The sequence below is a fragment of the Prionailurus viverrinus genome, chromosome F1, assembly GCF_022837055.1.
Source record: "Prionailurus viverrinus isolate Anna chromosome F1, UM_Priviv_1.0, whole genome shotgun sequence".
Classification (NCBI taxonomy): Eukaryota; Metazoa; Chordata; class Mammalia; order Carnivora; family Felidae; genus Prionailurus; species Prionailurus viverrinus.
The window spans coordinates 61,506,170-61,529,604 of record NC_062577.1 but is presented as its reverse complement, the minus strand read 5'-3'; the positions used below and the strand labels follow the sequence as shown (position 1 = coordinate 61,529,604).

The following is a 23,435-nucleotide window of genomic DNA, read 5'->3' as shown; positions in this document are numbered from 1 at the left end:
GGCTCTTTGAAGGTAATTAACCTGGCCGAGGTCATCCTGCAAGTGACAGACTGAGACCTCTTTGTCCCCACACATCTTACCCCGTGAGAAAAAACCAGAAACTGGGAAAGACAGGGAGCAAAATAACCATGAGTGGTGAGGGCCTCGAAGGCCAGACTGAAAAGGCTGATCAAGCCGCAAAAGAACGTGCAGCCAGCGCGGGCGTCTGGGGAAACCGTGATCTCAGAGGAGATGCGAGAAATGAGCCACGGCCGGAAGGTAACTGTTTTGCACGCAAAGTGGGAGCGAACTTTTATTGGAACGTGCCTACTTTTCGTTGCCCTGCATTCTGGTGTGTGAGTGTCCCCCGTCGGCCCGGCCCGATTTCCACCCCATTTGGATTTAATCCAGGAGACCTTAGCTGGCTATCCCGTCTGCTAGTTTCAGTTCTGGCTACCTGGCCAGTTCGGTGAACGGCACCCGGGTAATAGTGGGGGGAGGGGTTTGGAAGGGCTGTTCCCCAGACAGGGGGTCTAGGTGAGAGATTTTCAGCGGAAGGATTGGAGCACTTTGGGGGGGTGAGGGGGGGGCAGGGGAGTGAATCCAGGCATTTTCTGCAGGAGTATTCCCCTGGCTGAGAAGGGAAGGGAGGGTGTTGGGTTCATTTTTGGGAAGCTGTCTCCTCTTCATAGAATGGTCAAGAGGAAGTTCTGGCGGGGGCAGGGTAGGGGGCAAGTGCCCTCTTTTCCTGTGACCGCCAGGAGTCTAGGGACTCAGTTTGTGACTCTTGCCTGCCTTTCACCGTCCCTTGTGCGATGCAGAGGCTCTTCTGTCTGCTGCAAAGCAGTTCCCAGGCTTGGGGGCAGAAGAATCCCAGACAGAGTGGCCCCCCCCCCCCGCCCGCCCCGCCCTTTGTCTCCCTCTTTTGTCTCTTCAGCCCTCCTCTCCTCTCACCGAACCCCTCTCCCAGTGGGAGCCCATCTCTCTGTTCTCCCCTCACCGATTCCCGGTCTCCCAAAGCACCAGGCTCGCACCTGACCCCTTCAATATTTATTGTAGAAAAGAAGGGGCGGGTTGGGAGAGGGCTCTAGGCCTGGCCAGTGGGAGTTCCAGGGCCCAGCAGGGGGTGGAGGACAGTGGTCTGGACACCTCACTGGGTGGCAGGCTGTGTTTTCAGGTCCATGAAGTTGTTCAAGAAGTTAATCAGGTCAGTTCCAGCCTTCTTGACCAGGGGAGTCAACTGCTCCTGGGTCTTCTCGAAGTAAGCCCTGTGTATTCAGAGGATTAGAGGTCAGTGTGAGAGACCAGGGGCCTTGTGGGTGGTGGGAGATGAGACCCAGCTCCCCAGACTTTAGTGCCTGGTCCATCCTGTCATGACCACCACACTCGGAGGAGGAGAGACAAGCCCTCCCCTGGGCAGAGGAACAGACCCTGGAAATTGAAATTCAAAGCCTGTCCAAGAGGTCCACGGGACCTATGCGGTGGTGAAGGAATCTTTCCGTCCCACTTAAACCCCCTCCTCCCTGGGGCGCCTGGGTGGCTCAGTTGGTTAAGCATCTGACTTTGGCTCGGGTCATGATTTCACAGGTCGTGAGTTTGAGCCCCACGTTGGACTCTGTGCTGACAGGTCAGAGCCTGGAGCCTGCTTCGGATTCCGTGTCTCCCTCTCTGCTCCTCCCCTGCTCGCACTCTGTCTCTCTCTCAAAAATAAATAAACAGTAAACAAAACAAAAAATTAATCCTCCCTAACCCCCACCCTTGAGCTCAGTCTTCTGTGCAACCTTTGATCTTCCCTTCTTTCTCTCTATAGCTCCCTGGTTCCTGACCACCACCACCCCCTCCCCCCTTTTTTCTTTGCCTTTCTTTCTTTCTTTCTTTCTTCCTTCCTTTCTTTTTTTTTAAAGATTTTATTTATTTATTTATTTTTATTTTTGGGACAGAGAGAGACAGAGCATGAACGGGGGAGGGGCAGAGAGAGAGGGAGACACAGAATCGGAAACAGGCTCCAGGCTCTGAGCCATCAGCCCAGAGCCCGACGCGGGGCTGGAACTCACGGACCGTGAGATCGTGACCTGGCTGAAGTCCGACGCTTAACCGACTGCGCCACCCAGGCGCCCCTAAAGATTTTATTTTTAAGTAATCTCTACACCCAATGTGGGGCCTGAACTCACAATCCAGGGATCAAGACTTCTTGCATGCTCTCCTGAGTCGGCCAGGTGTCCCCTGAACCTTTTTCACTGAAACTTACTTTGCCTGGGCCTGAAGCTCTGGGCCCTTGGCCTTCTCCACCAGGTCCTTGCCATAGTCAGTCACCGTCTGGAAGTACTGAGAGACCAGTCTCTGTAGACTCAGCTCCTCCGCCTGTCTCCTCACCAAAGCCCCTGCACGCACGGAAACACATGCACGAGCACATACCTTCTTAGCTGGATACCCATCAAGGAGCTCTCAGGCCCCTCCCCAAACAGGTACCCAGCTCCGGGAGCTTTAGAGGGGGAACGATCTATCTTCTGAGCTCTCTGGTGGCTAGAGCGGGGCATAGGAGCGCAGCCAGACGGGTAGCTACGACCCCCAGCACCTTCTCCTTCTTTGGGACCCCTCTCTGTACCACACCCACCTTCAAGGCTACAGATGGTGAGGAGTAGCACAGCCATTGCCAGCAGCTTCATGGTGGTGACGGTGGGGAAGGTGGCCTGGAAACAGGTGGGGGTAGGGGAGGGGCTGAAGCAGAACGAGCTTCATTCAGTTTCAGCCCCTCCCCGGAGATGGCTACTTAAGTACCCACTCCGACCGGGTTCCCTCCCTTCCCACAATTAAAACCTGGCCTTTGGATCCCGACCACACCGCTTGCTCCCTTACCCTACCGGGTCAGTGTGTGTGTCCTCGTTGTCTGTGCCTGCTGACTGGGGAGACAGGGGCTATATATACGGCTGCTTCCCCACGCCCCCTGTCAGGTGATAAGGACTGTGGAAGGACCCGATGGGGCAGGGGCCATGTTGGAGTAAACAAGTCAGAGAAATGGGGGAGGAGAGGACAAGCACATGGGGGACTCATGGTGAGGGGGGGGCGGGGCATGGGGAGGCAGGCCTTAGTGGAGTCCAAGGGGATACACTCCAGGCTTATTCAACATTCACTCTTTTGGGGTCTGGGGCTGGCAGTCCTCGGATTTGAATACTGCAGAGGGGGCCCTGGGTGGCTCAGTTGGTTGGGCGTCTGACTCCGGCTCAGGTCATGATCTCGCCGCTTGTGGTCCCGACGCCCACCCCCGAGTCGGGCTCTGTGCTGACAGCTCGGAGCCTGGAGCCTGCTTAGGATTCTGCGCGTCCCTCTCTCTCTGGCCCTCCCTCCCTCGTGCTCTGTCTCTCTCAAAAATCAACATTACAAAAATGTTTTTAAAAAATGAATGCTGCAGGAAGGGTTCCTAGTCTCCCCTGGGAAGCCCTGACATATGAAGCCCGCAGCAGCCGTTGGTAACTTTGTCCCATTGTGGGTAGATTTTCTCTCCCCAGAATCATCCCCTTCACTGTGACTTGGCAGAGCGGAATTGGGAACAGAAGAAAGGAGAAAGGAGTAGAAATCAGGGGATGGGGTGAGGGGAACGAGGATTAGGAGAGTCCTGTGACGGGCCAAAGGGCAGGTATGATCGCATCTCTCCAGTGTTCAGTTAATGTGTGACAAGAAGGGAGAAAACACGAGAGCCCAGAATGACCCTCCCGAGTGCTGATAAATGAGGACACCCCACCCCCAATAAAACAAATTCAGAAAGTAGCCTCTGCCTTCTCCTTCCCAAACGGCGGGCCCTGGCAAGAAAGGAAGTGAACGAGAGTCCTCTACCAAGGATAAAGGTCGAAGTTCCCTGGTCATTCTCAAGTGGTGGTCAGCCAATGAGTCAGCAGGGGCCACCCATCCCTCTGACCAAGGCCCCAGCCCCCGTGCCAGCTCTGATTGTGAGGGAGGAGAGAAGGGGTCGGAGAGGTGAGGGCTAGTGGGGGAAGTGACCGGGGGCCCCAAATTCTTGCTTCATCTTCAATTATTTCTCTGTGGAATGCCTAGTACTTGAAGAGCCCTCCATGGACTGTCCCTGGCTGTGGAGTGGAGTTCATTTGGGGACCAACAGATTTTATCTGCCAACAACACCTGGGCCACAGGGGGGGTGGGGGGGGATTAACCCATAAGGGGCAGCTGTTTTAGGGAATAGTTGTTTTTTTTTTTAATTTTTAAAAATGTTTTATTTGCTTTTGAGAGAGAGACAGAGACAGAGCGTGAGCGGGGGAGGGGCGGAGAGAGAGGGAGACACAGAATTGGAAGCAGGCTCCAGGCTCTGAGACATCAGCACAGAGCCCGACGCGGGGGCTCCAACTCACCGACCGTGGGATCATGACCTGAGCCCGAGTCGGACGCCTAACTCAGGAAATGGTTTCGTTAGTACGAAGGCTGCAGCCCCTGCTCCTTCCACCGCAATTCCCACCCATTTCCCTTCCGCCAAGAGAACTAGAAGGTGAACTTGAGGAGGTGTAGACCTCCAGGTGTGGGGCCGTGTTCCAGGGAGAGCAGTACTCGCGAGCAGTACTCATCTGGAGGTGCACTGTGTACTGTGCTGTACTGGGGAGGGTTGTCAGGAGTCCCTAGGGGTTCGAGGTGGGGGCACCCAGGAGCCATAGGAACCAGGGTCCCAATGAAGTCCTCACAATCATTCCGTCCTCCGCCCTTCACAAAACGGGTCTCCAGGCCGTAGGGTGAAAGTGGCCCAAGTTCCAAGATGCTCCCTCTAGTGTCTTGTACGCTCACAGCTTTTCTCCCCCCGACCTTGTAGACGCCGGGCGATCTAAGGCCATCCACTTGAGTAAGTCTAAGGAGCTACCAATCAAGTCCCGCCCGCCTCTGCAGTGCCTGGGTTGGAGCTCCCTGGACCTGCGTCTGCCACTCCTTCGCTTCCTCCTCTCCCATTGGCCGCGGGGAGAGGGAGGCAGCTTTTTTTTTTTTTTTTTATCGATTGGGCGGGGCCCAATCAAGGGAGGGTCGGTCGGATCTTTGATGTCTTTTTTTGCCCGATTCCAAGATGGCGTGGATGACCACGCTGGGAATGCAGCGTGAAGCCGCAGTTCTGCCATCACTCAAGATGGCTGCCCCCATCAAGATGACCGGGGTGTGCCGGGGGAAAGGAGGCAGCAGGATAGTCTGAGACGGTAAGAGCTACTGCTTCATTGCAAGCCTCGCCTTGGGGCCTAGGAATGGAGAGCAGAAAGACTGGGAAGCTGGGTGAGGTCTGTGTGGGAGCTAGGGTTAGAGAATGGGGGAGGGGAGGGGGTGACAGGTGGGGGTGAAGGATCAAAGATGGGACGGGAGTGTGGGGGTGTCTGGGGTTCAGTCTCCCCACCGGTGCCCTCTCCCCACTCTTCCTGTTCCAGGTGTAGCGTCGGACCATGTGGAAGTTTCTGGGACTGGGGAGTCGGATGATGGGGGGTGGGGCCCGTGGGGGGTAGAGGGAGCAATAGCGTCCTTTCTCAGGCTAACCCCGGCCCCTCCCCTGTCCTCTGGACTGAAATGGGGAACACACTGGGCCTGGCACCGATGGGGGCTTTGCCCCGCCGGAGCCCCCGGCGAGAGGAACCTCTGCCCAACCCTGGGAGCTTCGATGAGCTGCACCGGCTATGCAAAGGTGAGAACTTGGCATGTGGGTGTCTCAAGTTGAAGGGGCAGAGCAGGGGAGGGTCCTGAATGCTGGGTGTCCAGTGATGGGAGCAGGAAAGGGAGATCACAGCCGGGGCATCCAGCCCCTGGGAGGATCCCGTGCCTGAATGGAGTGGAGCATTTCGTGATAGGACTCGAAAGGAGGTCAGATCCTCCAAAGTGCTTTCTATGGGATTGGAAGGGGAGACTTACCTCTGGGGGTAGGGGTGCCTTGTCTGTGCTTATTCCTCCCCTTCCCCTCCCCTCCACCCCCTTCAGATGTGTTCCCAGCACAGATGGAGGGAGTGAAGCTCGTTGTCAACAAGGTTCTGAGCAGCCATTTCCAGGTGCTCCCACTTCTCTGGCCCTCCTCACTATCCCTCCCCGCCTATCCCTGGATCCTCCTCCTCCTTGCCTTTGTACTCAAGCCTTAAGCAGGCTCTATGGGACAAATGAGGGAGGATGTGGGCTCTCCCTGCTTCCCTTGCCTGTGGGACTTGTTGCTTTTTGTCTGGTGTTGGCTATGTGGAATCTTTGGGATTCTTAAAAGGCCATCTGGCTGGGGAGCAGCTGGGGGGGAGGGGGTTGAAATCGGCAGGAACGCTTTCCTCCAGTGACTTCTCTTTCCTCAGGTGGCTCACACCGTGCATATGAGTGCTCTGGGCTTGCCAGGCTATCACCTCCACGCGGCCTACGCGGGGGACTGGCAACTTAGCCCCACAGAGGTGAGGACTCCTCACGCCGGGGTCATCGCCCTGAAAGCCCAGCCGGGACTCGGGCCTAGAGGAGGAGGAAATGTGTGTGTTACGGGGAAGAGCGTACAGGGCACCTGCTTCTCTGTGTTTCCTCTGAAGGGGAGAGAGTGGGGAAAGGTGGCGCGAGAAGAAGTCTATCTCTGTGGCTCCACCAGGGGGCGCTGGGTACTGTTAAAGAAATCCTAGCGAGTTGGATGGAGGCGGAGCGGTGCCCCCACCAGCTGGGTCTTACTGGGGACCCTCTCCAACAGGTGTTCCCCACTGTGGTAGGGGATATGGACAGCAGCGGCAGCCTCAACGCCCAGGTCCTGCTCCTCCTGGCAGAGCGGCTCCGAGCCAAGGCTGTCTTCCAGGTGACCCATGGTCCCGACCTCTATCCGCTGAAGCCTGTCCTCCTCCACGGGTGTCCTGCTCTGGGGGCTCCAGCGAGAGGAGCGGAGGCCCCGGTGACCGCAAAGGAGGAGGAAGGCTTCACTCCTTTTTCTCCCCGCTGCAGACGCAGCAGGCCAAGTTCCTGACGTGGCAGTTCGATGGCGAGTATCGAGGAGATGATTACACAGCTACTCTGACCCTGGGGAATCCTGACCTGATTGGGGAGTCGGGTGAGGAATTGGCACAGGGTTCTTTTGATCTTGGCTGATCACTTGCTAACGTTGGCTAGGCCTCGTCGTCGTCGTCGTCGTCGTCTGTGCAGATCGGTTACCGGAAAGTTCTTGGGTGGGCCGGGGCGGCGGAGCAGGCCCGGACGTTGTCCCTGTGACCGATGCCGTGTGTCTCCACTACCCCGCAGTGATCATGGTCGCTCACTTCCTGCAGAGCCTCACCCATCGGCTGGTGCTGGGAGGAGAGTTAGTTTATCACCGGCGGCCAGGCGAAGAGGGGGCCATCTTGACCCTGGCTGGGAAGTACTCGGGTATGGGGTGAGGGGGGAGCAGCGACAGGGAGGGGAAATGCCGGCCTTGGCGAGGGCTCCTGGCCCGTGTCCTGCTACAGTAACGCCCCTCGTCCCCTCCCCTTTGGTTTCCACAGCCCTGCACTGGGTGGCCACGTTGAATGTGGGATCAGGTGGGGCCCATGCAAGTTATTACCACAGGGCCAACGAACAGGTGAGATTACCGACGCCATCTTCCGCCCCCGCAAGTCGGTCGTGAACTCTGACCCCTCCAGACGGCCACGGGCCCTGCTGGCCTACTGTTCTTCCTACCCACACGGCACAGACGTTGCCCCCCGCCTGCCTTCATCCCGCGGGTCCCCCGTCAGGGCTCCTCGAGGCCTCACTGAGACAGACCCTTCTCCCACCCTTGCCCTGCTTCTCAGGTTCAGGTCGGGGTGGAGTTTGAGGCAAACACGAGGCTACAAGACACAACCTTCTCCTTTGGTTACCACCTGACTCTGCCCCAGGCCAACATGGTGTTTAGAGGTGAGGGTCATTCGGACGGCATTCGCAGGTGCCGAGGGCTGGGGGGGCCCGAGGGAGGGAAGGTCCGCCTTACTTCTGACCCCTTTCTGCAAGCCTGTTAAGTAACCCGGTCCAGGGGCACTTGGGGGTGGGAGGGGCTCGGTCGGTCAGGCGTCCGACTTCAGCTCAGGTCATGATCTCGGGGTTCTAGAGTTCGAGCCCCGCGTCGGGCTCTGGGCTGTCAGCTCAGGGCCTAGAGCCCGCTTCGGATTCTGTGTCTCCCTCTCTCTCTCGCCCCACCCCCCCCACCAGATAAATAAACATTAAGAAAAATTAAAAAAATAAATACCTAACCCGGTCTACATTCCGTTCCCCCACAGGCTTGGTGGACAGTAACTGGTGTGTGGGTGCCGTGCTGGAGAAGAAGATGCCCCCCTTGCCTGTCACCCTAGCCCTCGGAGCCTTCCTCAACCACTGGCGCAACAGGTTCCATTGTGGGTTCAGCATCACTGTGGGCTGAGGTTGTCCCAGAGCCGGCACCCGCTGAAGCTGGAGCCTCCGAGTCAGGTGCCCGAGGGCCAGAGACTAGGCCCCTCTCCAGAGCCCACCCTGCCGGGTGACCTCTAGGTCCCAGGAACAGAGTGGGGGACAGGGCCGTGCCCTCCTCAGAACTGGGGCTGCCGCAGGGGCGGCTGCCGAGGGGCTGGCGTGAGGCTCCGACCTCTGCCACCAGCCCCCCCCCCCCCCCCCCCCCGGCGTCCTCTTCCCGTGCTCTTGTGGCTCTGGACCGAGGGAGAAGGATTAGGGGGTCTGTCTGGCTGACTTCTCTCCCCTCACTACCCCCCCCCCCCATCTCCCTGTCGATTAAAGCTCCCAGCGTCTTCCTCTTCAGAGCAGAAAAGTCTGCATGGGATCAGCTCCCCGTCCTGTTTTCCATCCCGGAGTCTCCCGAGGGCTGAAGGGCTAAATCTTTGCCCTGGGAAAGTGGGCCCCCCCTCACTTCCCGGAAGGCGCTTCTTTACCTCTTCGCCCCGAGGCTCCCTCCTTCCTCATTTTCTGTGCTTCCGGAGAACAACTCTGTCCCCGTGGTCGTCCCCCACGGCCCCCAAGACTGCATGAAGAGGCAGTTACCGCTTTGGTCTTTCATTGCCACCACTGGGCTCCCTTTCTACCGGTCCCAACCTCTGGCCCCAGTATTTCCCCCTTCCCCAGTCCCGTGTGTCCACATGGGCTGGGGCCTCAGCTGCAGATCTCCTGGAGCAGTGGCATCATGGCGGCCAGCCCCCGGATGTGCCGAATTTGGTAGCCAAAGGCGTTGTTAATGCTCCGGAGCTCGGCCAACAGGCCCAGCAGCTTCGCATACAGAAACCTTTGGAGGAAGCGGTGGGGTCACCAGGGAAAGAGGAGGAAAATAAGGTAGCTGAGAGTCTTGCCCTGACGTCCTGAGCCCCTGAACTGTCCCTCGGCGAAGCTAGGTCTGACCCCTAGAGAAAATCACGCTCTAGTAGGACAAAGTTATCCAGAATTCCAAAAGGTCCCCGAGGGGGTCCTCTGACACTTTCCTCTCTCACCATGCCGTATTTCTTGAACCCAGAGGTCTGAGGGCCAAGTGTGAAGAAAGCCCCAGATGTGGCCAGGACGTCACCTGTGTGGAGTCTGTGGATCGGGTCTTCTAGAGCAGGTTCTAGAAGGTGGGTGCGTCCTGTGGTGTAAAGCATCCCTCTCCTGGCCAAACCGGCTCATTGAGGAACAGCCGAGAACAAGGGGAGTGTCCCTCAGAGCCTGAGTAGATCACGGACTTTTGGGCCAGGGGACCGGCCTGGGCCATGAAACTGAACGACCCTGACTTCACGGGGGAATGAATGAAACATTAATGGGCCCAACGGAGCGAAGGGGAAGGGCCAAGGAAAGAGAGCGAACGAGAGACTTGGCCGGCTGCTTGAGCCTGGAGAGTGGACGGGTGAGACAGTGGATGTCATCAATCTCAGGAATGCTGTTATACAGAGCCTGCCAGCTCCTACTTTGCATCTCTACCGAATAAAAAAAAAAAAATCTGGAAAAAATCAGGTGAAACGCCCGTAGGAGCACTTTGGATGCCAGAACTACACGAGGCACGAGGGAAGGACTCGAGCCCCGAGGGACCCGGTTTCCCAGAGGAAGGGACAGTAAAAGCATTCCCCCTGAGCTCAGCGTTTCCCTGGCCTTCGTGCCCTGGCGTAGCCTCCAGCCCCCCCCCCCCCCCCCCGGCGCCCCCCGTACCGACTCCCAGGCCTTGGCTGCTGGCCTTCGATGTAGCTCTGCAGGGTCAGTGCCGTCACCTCTTGCAGACGATCAATCTGTTCCCTCCGGGTAACCCCAGGCCTGTCTGGAAGGAGGTGGGGGTGGCGGGGAAGGACGGGTGGGGTCGGGCGCGGGCCTGCCATGCGGAACGGGCCCAGGCTGGGTTTGAAGACAGAGCCCCGGTCGTGGGTGGGTTCACGGGGCTGGGAGCGGGGGCAGAGGCGGAGGCGGCCCTCTGGGCTTTGGGGACGCTCACCGGGAGAGAAGAGGGCCATGGCGGCCATGAGCACATACTCGGGCTCCTGGAGCTGGAGTCGTCTCAGGGTCCCGTGGAAGCGGAAGAGCAGCTCTAAAAACTGTTCCTGGAAGCCCACTGTGGGAGACGCCAGGCTTAGGACCCGTCGGGTCACCTGGCCGCACACCACACCTCGAAGGGCACGTGCCCTCTGCGGTTCTAGCGCCGTCTCACCGTGGGCTCCGTCCTCTATCGCGTAGTGGAGTGGCCCACAGAGGAAGTTTTGTGTTTGGAGGCAGAAGGTGGTGTTGAGGGCGATATGGCACATCTCTACAGCCGCTCCCTTGAGAAGGGAGATCTGGTCCTCCATGGGCAGGGACCTGTGGGGAGCAGGGGACGAGAGCACCTCAGGCTCCACCCTGAACTTCAGACAGGGAGAGGAGCCCCCCCCCCCCCCCCCGGTTCTGAGGGAGATACTTAAATTTTTTTTTTCAACGTTTATTTTATTTTTGGGACAGAGAGAGACAGAGCATGAACGGGGGAGGGGCAGAGAGAGAGGGAGACACAGAATCGGAAACAGGCTCCAGGCTCCAGGCTCCAGGCTCCGAGCCATCAGCCCAGAGCCTGACGCGGGGCTCGAACTCACGGACCGTGAGATCGTGACCTGGCTGAAGTCGGACGCTTAACCGACTGCACCACCCAGCTGCCCCCTGAGGGAGATACTTAAAAACAAAGCTGGGGATTCACGACCTGGTGCTCAGACAGGATGCAGGGTGGGTGAGGGGGGTCGATGACTTTTTTTTTTTTTTTCCTTTGGTGTGCGTCTGGGGATTATGACTTCCTGGAGTGTTTTCTTCCTGAAGGGTAAAGGGGAGGTCACGTACCGGAAGAGGGGCAGATCCTTGGTGAACTTGATGATTTGCTGCACCATGAAGGTGTTGATCTCTGCGAAGTGCGTCAGCAGAGGCGGTACGGGGACCGAGACGGGCAAATGCTGGTGGCGGACGAACAGATGAGCGGGAGGCTGCAGAGATCAGAGCCTCAGTGAGAGGCTCTCTTTCGGCCGCTCCGGCCCTGGCTTGGAAGGGCGCTGGGCTGAGGCGTCTGTCTACACCGGGGGTTCTGGAGAAGTCTCGTCCTCCGAATCGGTGCCTGGAACACAGCCCCCTCCCTCGGGTCAGCCCCCCTCGGGCACCCTTGTGGTCACCTTCCGGCCCGAAGCCTGTCAAGGCTCACCCTGAACTGCACAAACTGGTCAAACATGGTGCCCACGTGGCGGGTGTGGGCCCCCAGGAGAGTCCGGACCAGCTCTTTCTGCTTGTCGCTCAGCTGGCTGGGTGCTCGCTGCGCGCGCCGCTGGGCCTGCTTTGCTCGCCGCAGCGCCAAGGCCTCTGCCGACAGGATCACTGTGTCCGGGGAACACAGATGACAGAGCCACTGAGACCAGCCCAGAGCACCTGTCTCTGCCAGCCCCACGTCCGGGACCCCTCTGGTACCCAGCAGGGTGAAGGATGTGGGGCGGGAGGGCTTGGCTGAAATCCTCGAGGCTCCGGGCCGCAGGGGATTCCTGGACACTTTTCCATCCTGCCAGGCCCTGCGGCAGAAAAGAGGGCATCGCGGCGGAGAAAGGAAGGGTGGAGGGTAAGAGGGTCGTCGTGAAGGGAGATGTTTGGCTTCTGAGCCAACACTGACGAGGGAGGGCCCTGGATGCCTAAAACGTCACCGTATGTTTCCATATAGCACTCTCATTTCGAGGGTTCTGAGGTTAAATCTCCCTGGATGCAGTAACCCTCTGGGTAGACAGGGCGGGTGTTATTATCCGTGTTTTTCAGAGACATGAGCGGGCTGGCACCCCAGTGACAGGTCCAAGGTCACAAACGCTTAAGTGACGGAGCTTGAATTTTTTTTTTTTTTTTTTTTTTTAACTTCCACGGTTTCCTTTCCACTGCTCCGTATGGAAAAGTCGTGTGATGTCATGGAAAAAGCGAGGCCTTGGGAGTCAGACAGAAGAGATTAAATACAGATGGTGTAGCTTTGTAGCTGAGCGAACCCGGGGTACGTCGACTTCTGCGAGCCCCGGGGAGACTATCTGTGGGGAGCATAGCCTGGGGACCTGGCGCGGAGGAATGACAGCAAGTGATTAACGGATATCCAGTACCTACTGAGTGACAGGCACTGTATGTGAAACATACAAGAGAAAGGTCAAGCCACGTGAACATCTGGGGCAAGCAGATTCCTGGCGGAGGGGACGGCAAATGCCAGCACACGGGTCCCGAGGGGTGTGTTTGACTCAAGCACTGTGTGGCTTGAGCGCGGCCGTGATGGGCTGAGCCAGGCGGAAAGGGTAGGAGGGAGAGGATCGTGGGATCACGGACCGTAAGGCGGACGAGGAGCCGCTGGGGTTTTGGGCGGAACGGTAGCATCGTCGGACTTGTTTCTACTCTTCTTGTGTGACGTACGCGCTGTGGGACCAAGGGCAAGGCCGAGAGACCCGGCCCATGGATGCTCGTGTTGGGAGGGGCCAACTCACTGTCCTTTTTCATGCCAGCATCCAGGCACTTCTGCAACCTGCAGGCTGGGCAGTGACGTCTCTGGGTCTTGTTGACCTCACAGCGTCCGGCAAAGGGGCAGGTGAGACCAGTGCTTCTGGTGACGGTTCGTCTGTGGGAGACAGAGACGTTTGGGAGGGCGGGCGGGGATGGCAGCGAACGGGGGGCGACGTGAGGGTCTGAGATGACGCGGTCTAAAAGGATCGGCGGTGACGTAGGCTAATCTGAGCTGTGCCCAAGGGTCCCTGGGGGGCGGGGGGTTAGGGTACAACACAAGCATCTCCGTAGGGCCCGGGATCAGCACTCTCGACTAAGGGGTTGTGTCCATAGCACAAACCCTCGGCCTTCCCTCTGTTATCGTCTCGCCTGTTGGCTCAGTGTTGAGGTTGGCAAGATAGAACATGCTGGCCACGGGGTAGTCGGGCTCTGGGATGCAGGGGGGTTGTTGCTGGACAAGCTCGCGCACGTGCCGGGGCTTAAAGGCCGCCCGGCGGGCGGTTTGGGAGGTTGTTTCTACGGGGAGGGGGGCTCTCACCTGAAGAAACCCTTGCAGCCCTCACAAGTCAGGGCATGGAAGTGGTAGCCTGTGGCTCGGTCCCCGCACACCGCACAGTTCCTCGGCTCGTCTTCCCCACTGGCCATGGCTTCAGACGTTGGAGTGGCCGTCACGGGCCCCTGAATGTGGGAAGGGTCAGCGGTCAGCTCCTGGTGCCCTTGACCCCCTTCGCCCCCTCTTAGAGACCCCCTTCCCGAACCCGCCCTGGATCTGACCCTCTGCATTATCTATACTTTATTGCTTTTATGTATTTATTTTACATTTACGTATTTTTGAGAGACAGAGAAAGACAGAGCACAAGTGGGGGAGGGGGCAGAGAGAGACGGAGACCCAGAATCCGAAGCGGGCTCCAGGCTCTGAGCTGTCGGCACAGAGCCCGACGCGGGGCGCGAACTCACAAACCGGGAGATCGTGACCTGAGCTGAAGTCGGCCGACTGAGCCCCCCGCCCCCCCGCCAGGCGCCCCTGTACTTTATTGCTTTTAGACTCTGCCCCCCCTCAAAGATGTCCTACCTGCTACTCTTGGGCCAGTCACCCGCAGGGCTCAGCATCTGGTGTGGGACACCTCTCCCCAAACTCCCACGCTGCCAGTGTTTGGAGTTAGGGAGTATGGCCCTCCACGCCTGGAAAACAAGGCACTTCTGTTGTGGGTGGCCTCCAGTGGGTCCCAGCGACAACCTAGATAGGGCGCAGACTCTGGACCCAGGGCAAAGGCCTGGGTGGGAGGTTTTCCCAGCATGCCCAGGGTGCAGATAGCTGGCACATGGGGCGGGACGCTGGTGGGGGTGGGGACACTCACGACTTGCTGGAAGCTGCTTCTCATCAGACCCGAGGAGATCTTCCTTACTAGCTAGCTTCAGGCTAGATCTGTAAGCCGCCCCTGAACGTGGATCTTGGACAAACTGGGAAGGGAGAGGGAGAGACAGAGCACGCTTTTTCACGGGCAGTATGACGATGGGAAAAGAGTGGGCGTAACGGTGGCACAAGGCTCCCAAAATGAAAGTTCTTAAAAAGAGATCAGGGTCTAATGAAGTGTATGCAAAGAGCTAACGAGGTCCACGCTTCCTAACTAGGGAGGGCTGAGAATCAAATCAGAGTGGCCCCTAACACATTAGAGGTAGTAGTTAGGGTTGATTTGAGGACCCTTGCACCAGAGCTGGCTTCATGGGCATGCGACCTGTGCAGTCACACAAGACCCTGGGCTCAGAGGAGCCTTGGGTTTGGTTTAACACTCTGCCATTGCTTGAGATCTTAATGGTCTCATCTTGAGATTCTTAATGATTTTTGAACAAGGGGATTTGCATTTCTGTTTTTTAGTGGGTCCTCCGAATTATGTTTTCAGTCCTGTCTGGGAGAGAGCATGTGAGCAGGGGGAGGGGCAGGGGGAGGGAGAGAGAATCCCCAGCAGGCTCCACGCTCAGCACGGAGCCCAATGTAGGGCTCAGTCTCATGAGGGTGAGATCAGGACCTAAGCTGATCTCGAGAGTTGGATGTTTAACCGACCGAGCCACCCAGGCGCCTCCAGATGAAGGACTTCGAATTAATAAGTTTAAGAATCAAAAGTAGGGGCCAGTTCCACCTCTGGGAACCTGCCCACTCTCCCACCTTGAATATATTTTTTGCTTTAGTAAACTGCTGTGTAAAAAATAAATAAAAAAGAATCACAAGTTGGAGCCTTCACTGGAGTTGTCTGGTGCTCCGTCAACATTGAAGAATGTTTTCGGGGCACCTGGGTGGCTCAGTCGGTTAGGCATCTGACTTCGGCTCCGGTCACCATCTCACAGTTTGTGAGTTCGAGCCCCGCGTTGGGCTCCGTGCTGACAGCTCGGAGCCTGGAGCCTGCTTCGGATTCTGTGTCTCCCTCTCTCTCTGCCCCTCCCCTGCTTGCTCTCTGTCTCTCTCTCTTTCTCAAAAATAAACATTAAAAAAAACTTAAAAAAAGAATATTTTCACAAGTGTGAACAGTGTGTGTGTGTGAATATATATATGAATAAATGTATATGTATATACACATACTCCCAAGATCTATGATGACTGAGATGTTCTGTCCTCATGGAATTTACATGTGCTAGTGAGGCAGACAGACCCTCGCACAGATAAAGCGAAGCGTAGTCAGAGCAAGGACGGCGCTGTGCACAGAGCATATGGGACCACAGGTGAGGGGCACCTAAGTCCGCTGTGGCAAAAAGGTGCTGAAGAGGAGGCAGGAAAGGTTTCCTGGAGGCGTGACAACTGAGCCGATTTGGAAAGGGGACCGAGGAGTCAGGTGACAGCAAAATGCAGCTCAGGCAGAGGGCGCAACCTGCGGAAGTTCACGAAGCCAGACACAAAAGTGGGTGTGGCTGAACCTCAAATATCTCCCTCTTGCAGGAGCCTAGCCCTTCAGATTGGAGGTGGGAGGAGAGAATTCTGGAGAGGTGGGCTGGGAGGCTGAGATACAGGCAGGGCCAGTTTGCAGGGGACCTCCTGTCTCCAGACTAAGCAGCTTGAGTCCGCCAGACAGCTTGAATTTGTTTGTTTGTTTGTTTATTATTTGAGAGAGAGAGAGGGAGAGAGAGAATCTTAAGCAGGCTCTGCGCTGAGCCCCGACATGGGGCTCGATCCCACAACCCTGAGCTCATGACCTGAGCTCAACCAATAATCAAGTGTCAGATGCTCAACCGACTGAGCCACCCAGGTGCCCCGAGTCCATCAGAAAGCTTTTATTTTATTTTTTATTTAAAAAAAATTTTTTTTGGGGCGCCTGGGTGGCGCAGTCGGTTAAGCGTCCGACTTCAGCCAGGTCACGATCTCGCGGTCCGTGAGTTCGAGCCCCGTGTCGGGCTCTGGGCTGATGGCTCATGGTTCAGAGCCTAGAGCCTGTTTCCAATTCTGTGTCTCCCTCTCTCTCTGCCCCTCCCCCGTTCATGCTGTGTCTCTCTCTGTCTCAAAAATAAATAAATGTTAAAAAAAAAAAATAAATAAAAAAAAAAAATAAAAAAAATTTTTTTTGAACGTTTATTTATTTTTGGGACAGAGAGAGACAGAGCATGAACAGGGGAGGGGCAGAGAGAGAGGGAGACACAGAATCGGAAACAGGCTCCAGGCTCTGAGCCATCAGCCCAGAGCCCGACGCGGGGCTCGAACTCCGGGACCGCGAGATCGTGACCTGGCTGAAGTCGGACACTTAACCGACTGCGCCACCCAGGCGCCCCCAGAAAGCTTTTAAAGGGGAAGCCGAGAAGTGACATTAGGCTATCTATTCTGGATAGATCTAGCTTATTGTAAATATCTTTCTTTGCTGGCTGTTTGGAAGATGGATTTGATGGGGCTGGACCTGAGGCGAAGAGACCAGTAAGAAAGCTATTGTCCCGTAACTGGGAGAAGATTACGCCTGAACTAGGACAGTGGGAGGACGTAGAGGAAGAGAGCGTTTTGAGAAATTCCCAGAGGTGCAATCATTGGAACTTGGTGCGCTAGACTGTCTGCCCGGAGAAAGAGGAGGGGGAGTTCAACAGAACTTCAGGTTTCTAGCACCAGTGATGAAATGGATGCTGATTCCACCCACTGGGAAAGAGATGGCTGGAGGAGGACGGGGTCCTGCGTCCTGGGCCTCTATCCACTTCTACAGCTGGAAGCTATTAAGTGCCCACTCTGTGGTGACACTTTATTGGGACGGACAAAAGAGAAGGTCCCTATTACTGAGGAATGTATTGTCTAATTATGGAGCGTGCACGAACAAATTGAACTCCTACATCTTACAGGAAAGAGTCGAGCTCTAAGTTGTGTGATAAAAATGATATAATAGGCTAGGCATCCATCGCTCCATTAATTTATTCTCAGTGAGCGTTAACTCTACCAGATAATATCACCATTTTAGGGAAGAGAAAACTAAGCCTCAGAGAGTTTAACTTACAGGAGGATCAGTAGACCCACCAGTTTATTAGATGTCTTTATTTGGGTGTCACATGGGCATCTCAAATTCAATAGGTCTTACAATGGAGCTCTACGATACCCAAGGCACAGGCAACAAAACAAAAAAATAAATAAGTAGGACTATGTCAAGCTAAAAAGCTTCTGCACAGCAAAGGGAACCATCAGTAAAATGAAAAGGCGACCTACACAATGGGAGAAAATGTTTGCAAAGAACACATCCCGTAAGGGGTTAATATCCAAACTATATAAGCAACTCAATAGAAAAAACCCTCAAATAATCCAATGAAAAATGAACAAAGGACCGAGATAGACATTTTCTCAAAGATCAAAGAAGATATTTAAATGGCCAACAGGTACATGAAAAGGTGCTCAGCATCACGGATCAACAGGGAAATGCAAATCAGAACCACAATGAGGTATCACCTCACACCCATCCGAGCCAACATCGAAAAGACAAGAGACAACAAATGGGGGAGGGAATGTGAAGAAAAGGGAACCCTTGTGTGTGGGAATGTAAATTCACAGCCACTATGGAAAATAGTATGGAGGCTCCTCAAAAGATTAAAAATAGAACTAGCATATGAGTCAGCAATTCTATTTCTGGGTATATAGCCAAAGGAAACAAAACTACTGTCCTGAGGGGATACTGCACCCCCCCTTGCTCATTGTAACATTACTTACAACAGCTAAGACAAAAAAGGTGTCTATCACTAGATACATGGAAAATGATGTGAACACACACACACACACACACACACACACACACACAGTGGAATACTATTCAGCCATAAAAAGAAGGAAATCTTGCCATTTGTAACAACATGGAGGGAACTTGACGGCATTATGCTAAGCGAAATAAGTCAGAGGAAGACAACTATAGGATCTCACTTACCTGTGGAATCTAAGACAAACTCATGGAAACAGAGATCAGATTTTTGGTTGCCAGAGGTGGAGCGGGGGAGGTGGTGTGGGAATTGGGCGAAGTTGGTCAAAAGGTACAAACTCCTAGTTATAAGATAAAAAAAATTCAAAGGATGTAATTCACAGCATAGTGACTATAATTAACCATATGGTACATTTGAAGGTGGCTCAGAGAGTCGATCTTCAAAGTTCTCATTACAAGGAAAAGAATTTAGAACGCTGTCAGGTGAATCATTTCACCATACGTGTACGAAGAAATCACGATGTTGTGCACCTCAAATTTATACAATGTTATCTGTCAATTGTATCTTAATAATACTGAAAAAAAAAAGAAAATCATTGTCGACTCCCACTAACTTCTAAATTTTTTTTTCCACGTTTTTATTTATTTTTGGGACAGAGAGAGACAGAGCATGAACGTGGGAGGGGCAGAGAGAGAGGGAGACACAGAATCGGAAGCAGGCTCCAGGCTCCGAGCCACCAGCCCAGGGCCCGACGAGGGGCTCGAACTCACGGACCGCGAGATTGTGACCTGGCTGAAGTCAGACGCTTAACCGACTGCGCCACCCAGGCGCCCCCGACTCCCACTAACTTCTATGTTCCCTAACTTGGTGGCTATCCCAGCAAGAGAAAGTGACAAGAGCGTGAGTTTGGGCATCATAAGACTTAGGTGCAAATTCTGACTAGGCTCGTGCTGAGTTACTTTTGTGATCATTTGACATCACTGAGACCCAGCTCCATGAGAGTCTGAATTCATCAGGCTGGGCCAATCCCAGACAAGGGAAGGGAGGCTGACTTCCTCCTCCTGGATGGGTATTAGATGCTTAGGGAGGAGTTCAGGCTGGTGGAAGGATGCTCGGGCCCAGGGCTGCCCCTTCTCCTGGGGCCCAGGGACCACCCTGAGCCCTGTTCTTTTGACAGTTGCCTTGGGGACACACATCTCTGAGCTTGGTCTTCTATGAACAGAAGTCGCTCCCAGCCTTGAGGCACCTGGCCGTCTCAGTTGAAAGAGCATGTGACTCTTGATCTCTGGGTTGTGAATTTGAGTCCCATGTGGGGTGTAGAGATTACTTGAATCAATAAAAAAAAAAAAAAAGACGTGCTCCCAGCCTTGGGGCACCTGGCTGTCTCAGTTGAAAGAGCATGTGACTCTTGATCTCCGGGTTGTGAGTTTGAGTCCCATGTGGGGTGTAGAGATTACTTGAATCAATTAAAAAAAAAAAAAGAGTTCTGCTGGCTGTGACCTACTGGGCTAAACTCTTTGAACTTCAGTCTTCTTATCTGGAAAGGGGGGTTAATAACGCCCACTCGCCAGGCCTGTTGTGAACATGGAAGGACGTTGACCCATAATCGTCCTCTTCCCCTCCCTCTTTCCTTCCTCTCCATTGCCACCTGCTCCCAGATGCCAAGCCAGAAGCTGGGGAGTCACCCAGCCTCCTTTCTCTCCCTCCCTCCCTGAAAATGATCACATGCCGTGCCGGTCATTCCTGTCTCTTGACCTGCCATGCCCACTACCTCGAAGCTGAGCTCAGACCCTCATCACTTTCTACTTATCACTGCGGTAGCCTGCTAAATTATTCTCCTACACCCAGTGCCATCTCCTTCTGGCCCATCCTCTGTGCTGTTGCTATTTCTAAAATGCAAATTGGATCATGTCTCTTTCCTGCTTAAAATTCTCCATTTGCTTCCCATCACCTTCAGGATAAAAGCCAATCTCTTTAGCATGTCACACACAGTCCTTTGCGATCTGGCCCCTGTTTGTCACTCTGGTCTCATCTATTCCAACCCCACTTCCCTCTCCTGATCTAACACATCACGTTCTGGCTCTAGAGGTCCTTGAACACTTAGAGATCCCTGAACAAGCTGGGCTCACTCGCCCCTGAACACGAGCCCTTGTTATTCTGTTTGGTTGGAGTTGCCATACACACCTCAGCTTCCAAAGCATCAGCGTCCCCCCCCCCCCACCCCCACTTCCCTGATCCTCCCGATCCGCGTGGCCCTTCAGGCCCCCGAGCACAGAAGATTGCCTTTGGGAGACTGCGGGTCAGAGCTACACCTCTGCACACACTTATCTGTCACACCACTTACACATTGCTGAGCAATTGTTTCTTTCAGATTCTGTCAATCAACTGTGAGTCGCTGTGAGGCCAACAGCGGCCTCTTTCTTTCGTTTTTCAGACCCTGAGGGTTTGTATGCGCCAGGCCCATATAATAAATGCTTATGGGATGAAGAAATAGGGTATGCATTACGGTCTGATTCCAAACTCACACTCTTTCCACATGTTATTATTGGTGACTGCATTCACTTAGCAGGTATTTAATGGGCACCCACCTTATACTAGGCATTTTCTAGCAGTACAGGTTCCATGATGTCACCTGGACACATTCCTGTTTCCCTTTTAGTCACCGTCTTTTACAGCTAATCATCCTTTGCTATCCTGGTTCTCCGACGGGAAACTCATTAGGCTTCTAGTCTGATTCCTGACTCCCTTCTGGCTTCTGAGCCGTTCCTACCTGCCATGTTCGCAGCTGACATGTGGCTGACCTCACTCAGGTGTTCAGGTTTGAGCCAAACCTCCAGTCTCAGTCTGCTGTATTCTGTTTGGTCCCCCAGGTTCCGGTTCAAACACTTCCCTTCTCTTCTGTCGCTTTCCCTACACTCACCCAGACTCTTATACTTTGTCCAACTGCAAAATCCCCATCTTGCTCTCCCTGCTCCTCACCCTTCTCTTGCCAGATCAGCCCTGTTCCCTCTGGAAGAATAATCTAAAAATGCTGTTTGTACAAAGGTCAGGTTTAAGTTCCTTATTCTGATATTCAAGGCCCTACACGTCTCCTGTAGCTTCCCTATTCACCAACCAGTCTTTTTTTTTAAAAAACAGACAAACAAACATGCCACTGAGGAGTTTTCAAAAATGTTTATGTTTATTTATTTATTTTGAGAGAGAGAGAGAGAGAGAGAGAGAGAGAGAGAATCCCAAGCAGTCTCCTCACTGTCAGCGCAGAGCCTGATGGGCGGCTCAGTCTCACAAACTGCGAGATCATGGCCTGAGCTGAAATCAAGAGTTTCGTGCTTCACTGAGTCACCCAGGTGCCCCTCATCAACCACAGTCTTATTTCATTATTTTTCTCTTGTTAACACCCAGAGGCCAGATAGATACATCTTTTCTTTTTTTTCCTTCTTTCCATTTCCTTCCACTATTTGCCTAAATATTATCCTTCCCTTGAGGCCCAACCCAAATCCCATTTTCTGCAGGAAGGTTTTGGTCTTTTGGTCCTGGACCATGTCTATCTTCTTTGATCTATTACTATTTACTATGATGCAACTTACTGTTGTACACACTGTTGGGCATGTAATCATCTAAGTAAGCCAGATCTGGCCTCCTGCCTTTTTTTTTGCAGAGCCTATGAGTTGAGAATGGTTTTTATATTTAAACTTAAAAAGAAGAAAAAGAATATTTCACGACACGTGAAAATTACGTGAAATTCACACTCCAGTGTCCACAAATAAAGTTTTATTAGCATAGAGCCACCCTTATTGTTTATGACTGCTTTCAGGCGGTGGCGGGAGACTTGAATCATTTTAACAGAGACCACGATGCCTGCAAGGCTTACAATATTTACTCTCCGGTTGTACAGAAAAAGCATGCTGATGATCTCTGACCTAGGACCTTAAATTCTCTTTGTAATCTTTGCAGAGCTGTTTAAGAACTTGGGAGAGGTGTGCTTCGTTACAGGCAATCTTTTCAATACTAATTAACCATTCATTAGAAAGGTGGGAGTAGCCAGAGGAGCAGGTTGCACAGAGTGAGTAGGAGCCAGCCTGGTTAGAAACTGGGTAACTTAGGCAACCAGATTCCCATTGGTAACTGAGAGTCAGAGGATCTCCCGTGGATGGGGGAAAAGACGTGGTCTTTCCCCCTTCTTCTCTGTTTCTGACCTAGCAGAGAGGGTGTAAAAGCACTTTGGTCATGGATAGAATTGTTGAATTGTACACCCGAACCTAATATAACCCTGTATGTTAACTATAATGGAATTAAAATTTTTTTCATTACCAAGCAATAAAAAAAAAAGTGAAAATGTGAAAGCACCGAGGATCCAGCTAGAGAAAGGGTATTGAGGTCTTCTCTGAATCTGGTTGTTGAAAAGAGATCAGTGGTTCTCGGCTGAGAGTAGCCCAGCTATAATGACTCAGTTGTTACAGGCCATGAGGGTGTCAAAAGGGTGTCATATCAAAAGGGTGTCATAGCTGAAGCTGAGAGAGTTTGGTTTTGGCACACTGAAACTCTATGGAGGCTTTACATGCGCTTAAAAGTTTCTTCAATGGCTTTACAGTGCCTAGAAGTATCTAGGCAAGAGGATTTGGAGGATTTCCTTAAAGCAGAAATGAAAGCTAGATAGTTAGATAAAAGGGAGTATCAGTGGAAGTTCTTGGGGAGTTCATGACTCTCGCCTCTGTGTTTGACTTCCCTCCATCCTGCTCAAACCGTATTTTCCCTCTGGAACTTAGACGACATAATTATTGAGTAAAATTCCATCTTCTTGAAAAACCGTCTATGCAGATTGGACCGTGGGCTTCATCTTTCACATCTGCTCCCTACACCCCACTTGGCTAGGGGACTCTGGTACTCAAACAGGAACCACCACATGGGCAGCTACCTAAATTGCAGGAAGACACAGGCTAACGGGACTTGCATGTTGAACCCTATTTCAATGGCACCAATAGGGGCAAAGTCATATTAAGTGTGTCTCCTTTTTTTTTTTTTTTTAATGCTCTCAGCATCATGCCTGATACAGTGGAGGGCACATCGTCAGACTGAGACTGAATGAATAAGCAGTTGTAAATTCACTCTGTGGGGAGCTCATTACCTATTCAAGTGGATGCTTAAGGGACCTTTTTTTTTTTTTTTTTTTTTTTTTTTTTTTTTTGCATTATATGGGAGGTAAGACAGGTGAATCGTAAACTTTCTACTCCTAAGATCTAGAATATTCTCAAACAGGCACTTCCCAGCTCTTTGCCATGGAATACGGTCCACTGGCTTCTGTCTCTGAGTCTCTCCTCCCCCCTATCTCTCCCTCTCTTCCTCCTTTGTTCCCTTTTCTTAATCAGACTGCCGTCCTACGACCAAATCTTAATCTGCAACAACTCTTGGCTCTACCCCTTTCATTCGGATACCCC

At 53.6% G+C, this 23,435-nt stretch overlaps 3 protein-coding genes across 8 annotated transcripts; 1 reads left to right on the top strand and 2 right to left on the bottom strand.

The window, feature by feature from the left end:
* Positions 1–1,052: 1,052 nt before the first annotated feature.
* On the bottom strand, positions 1,053–4,831 carry APOA2 (apolipoprotein A2). Of its 2 annotated transcripts, none has more exons than XM_047841014.1 (4): positions 4,665–4,831; positions 2,594–2,669; positions 2,228–2,360; positions 1,053–1,247 (listed from the first exon to the last, which is right to left on the bottom strand). In XM_047841014.1, exons 1-4 carry the CDS (start codon positions 4,668–4,670, stop codon positions 1,130–1,132), a joined length of 333 nt encoding a protein of 110 aa, XP_047696970.1. In that variant the 5' UTR covers positions 4,671–4,831; the 3' UTR covers positions 1,053–1,129. The 2 variants fall into 2 exon arrangements, with proteins under 2 accessions (XP_047696970.1, XP_047696971.1); XM_047841015.1 differs by lacking the exon at positions 4,665–4,831 and adding an exon at positions 2,841–2,856.
* A 197-nt stretch (positions 4,832–5,028) lies between these two features.
* On the top strand, positions 5,029–10,055 carry TOMM40L (translocase of outer mitochondrial membrane 40 like). Of its 5 annotated transcripts, none has more exons than XR_007148346.1 (11): positions 5,029–5,162; positions 5,385–5,635; positions 5,926–5,993; positions 6,279–6,371; positions 6,653–6,754; positions 6,898–7,003; positions 7,192–7,314; positions 7,431–7,507; positions 7,719–7,821; positions 8,181–9,216; positions 9,395–10,055. XR_007148346.1 is itself a non-coding variant. In XM_047841393.1 (11 exons), exons 2-10 carry the CDS (start codon positions 5,521–5,523, stop codon positions 8,318–8,320), a joined length of 927 nt encoding a protein of 308 aa, XP_047697349.1. In that variant the 5' UTR covers positions 5,029–5,162; positions 5,385–5,520; the 3' UTR covers positions 8,321–8,367; positions 9,395–10,050. The 5 variants fall into 5 exon arrangements, 4 of the variants coding, with proteins under 4 accessions (XP_047697349.1, XP_047697345.1, XP_047697347.1 ...); XM_047841393.1 differs by having other exon boundaries at positions 8,181–8,367; positions 9,395–10,050; XM_047841389.1 differs by having other exon boundaries at positions 8,181–8,286; positions 9,395–10,047.
* NR1I3 (nuclear receptor subfamily 1 group I member 3) lies at positions 9,040–14,084 on the bottom strand. Its single transcript, XM_047841388.1, has 9 exons — positions 13,934–14,084; positions 13,400–13,539; positions 12,846–12,976; positions 11,552–11,721; positions 11,200–11,339; positions 10,550–10,695; positions 10,337–10,453; positions 10,060–10,165; positions 9,040–9,169 (listed from the first exon to the last, which is right to left on the bottom strand). Exons 2-9 carry the CDS (start codon positions 13,504–13,506, stop codon positions 9,040–9,042), a joined length of 1,047 nt encoding a protein of 348 aa, XP_047697344.1. The 5' UTR covers positions 13,507–13,539; positions 13,934–14,084.
* Positions 14,085–23,435: the final 9,351 nt, after the last annotated feature.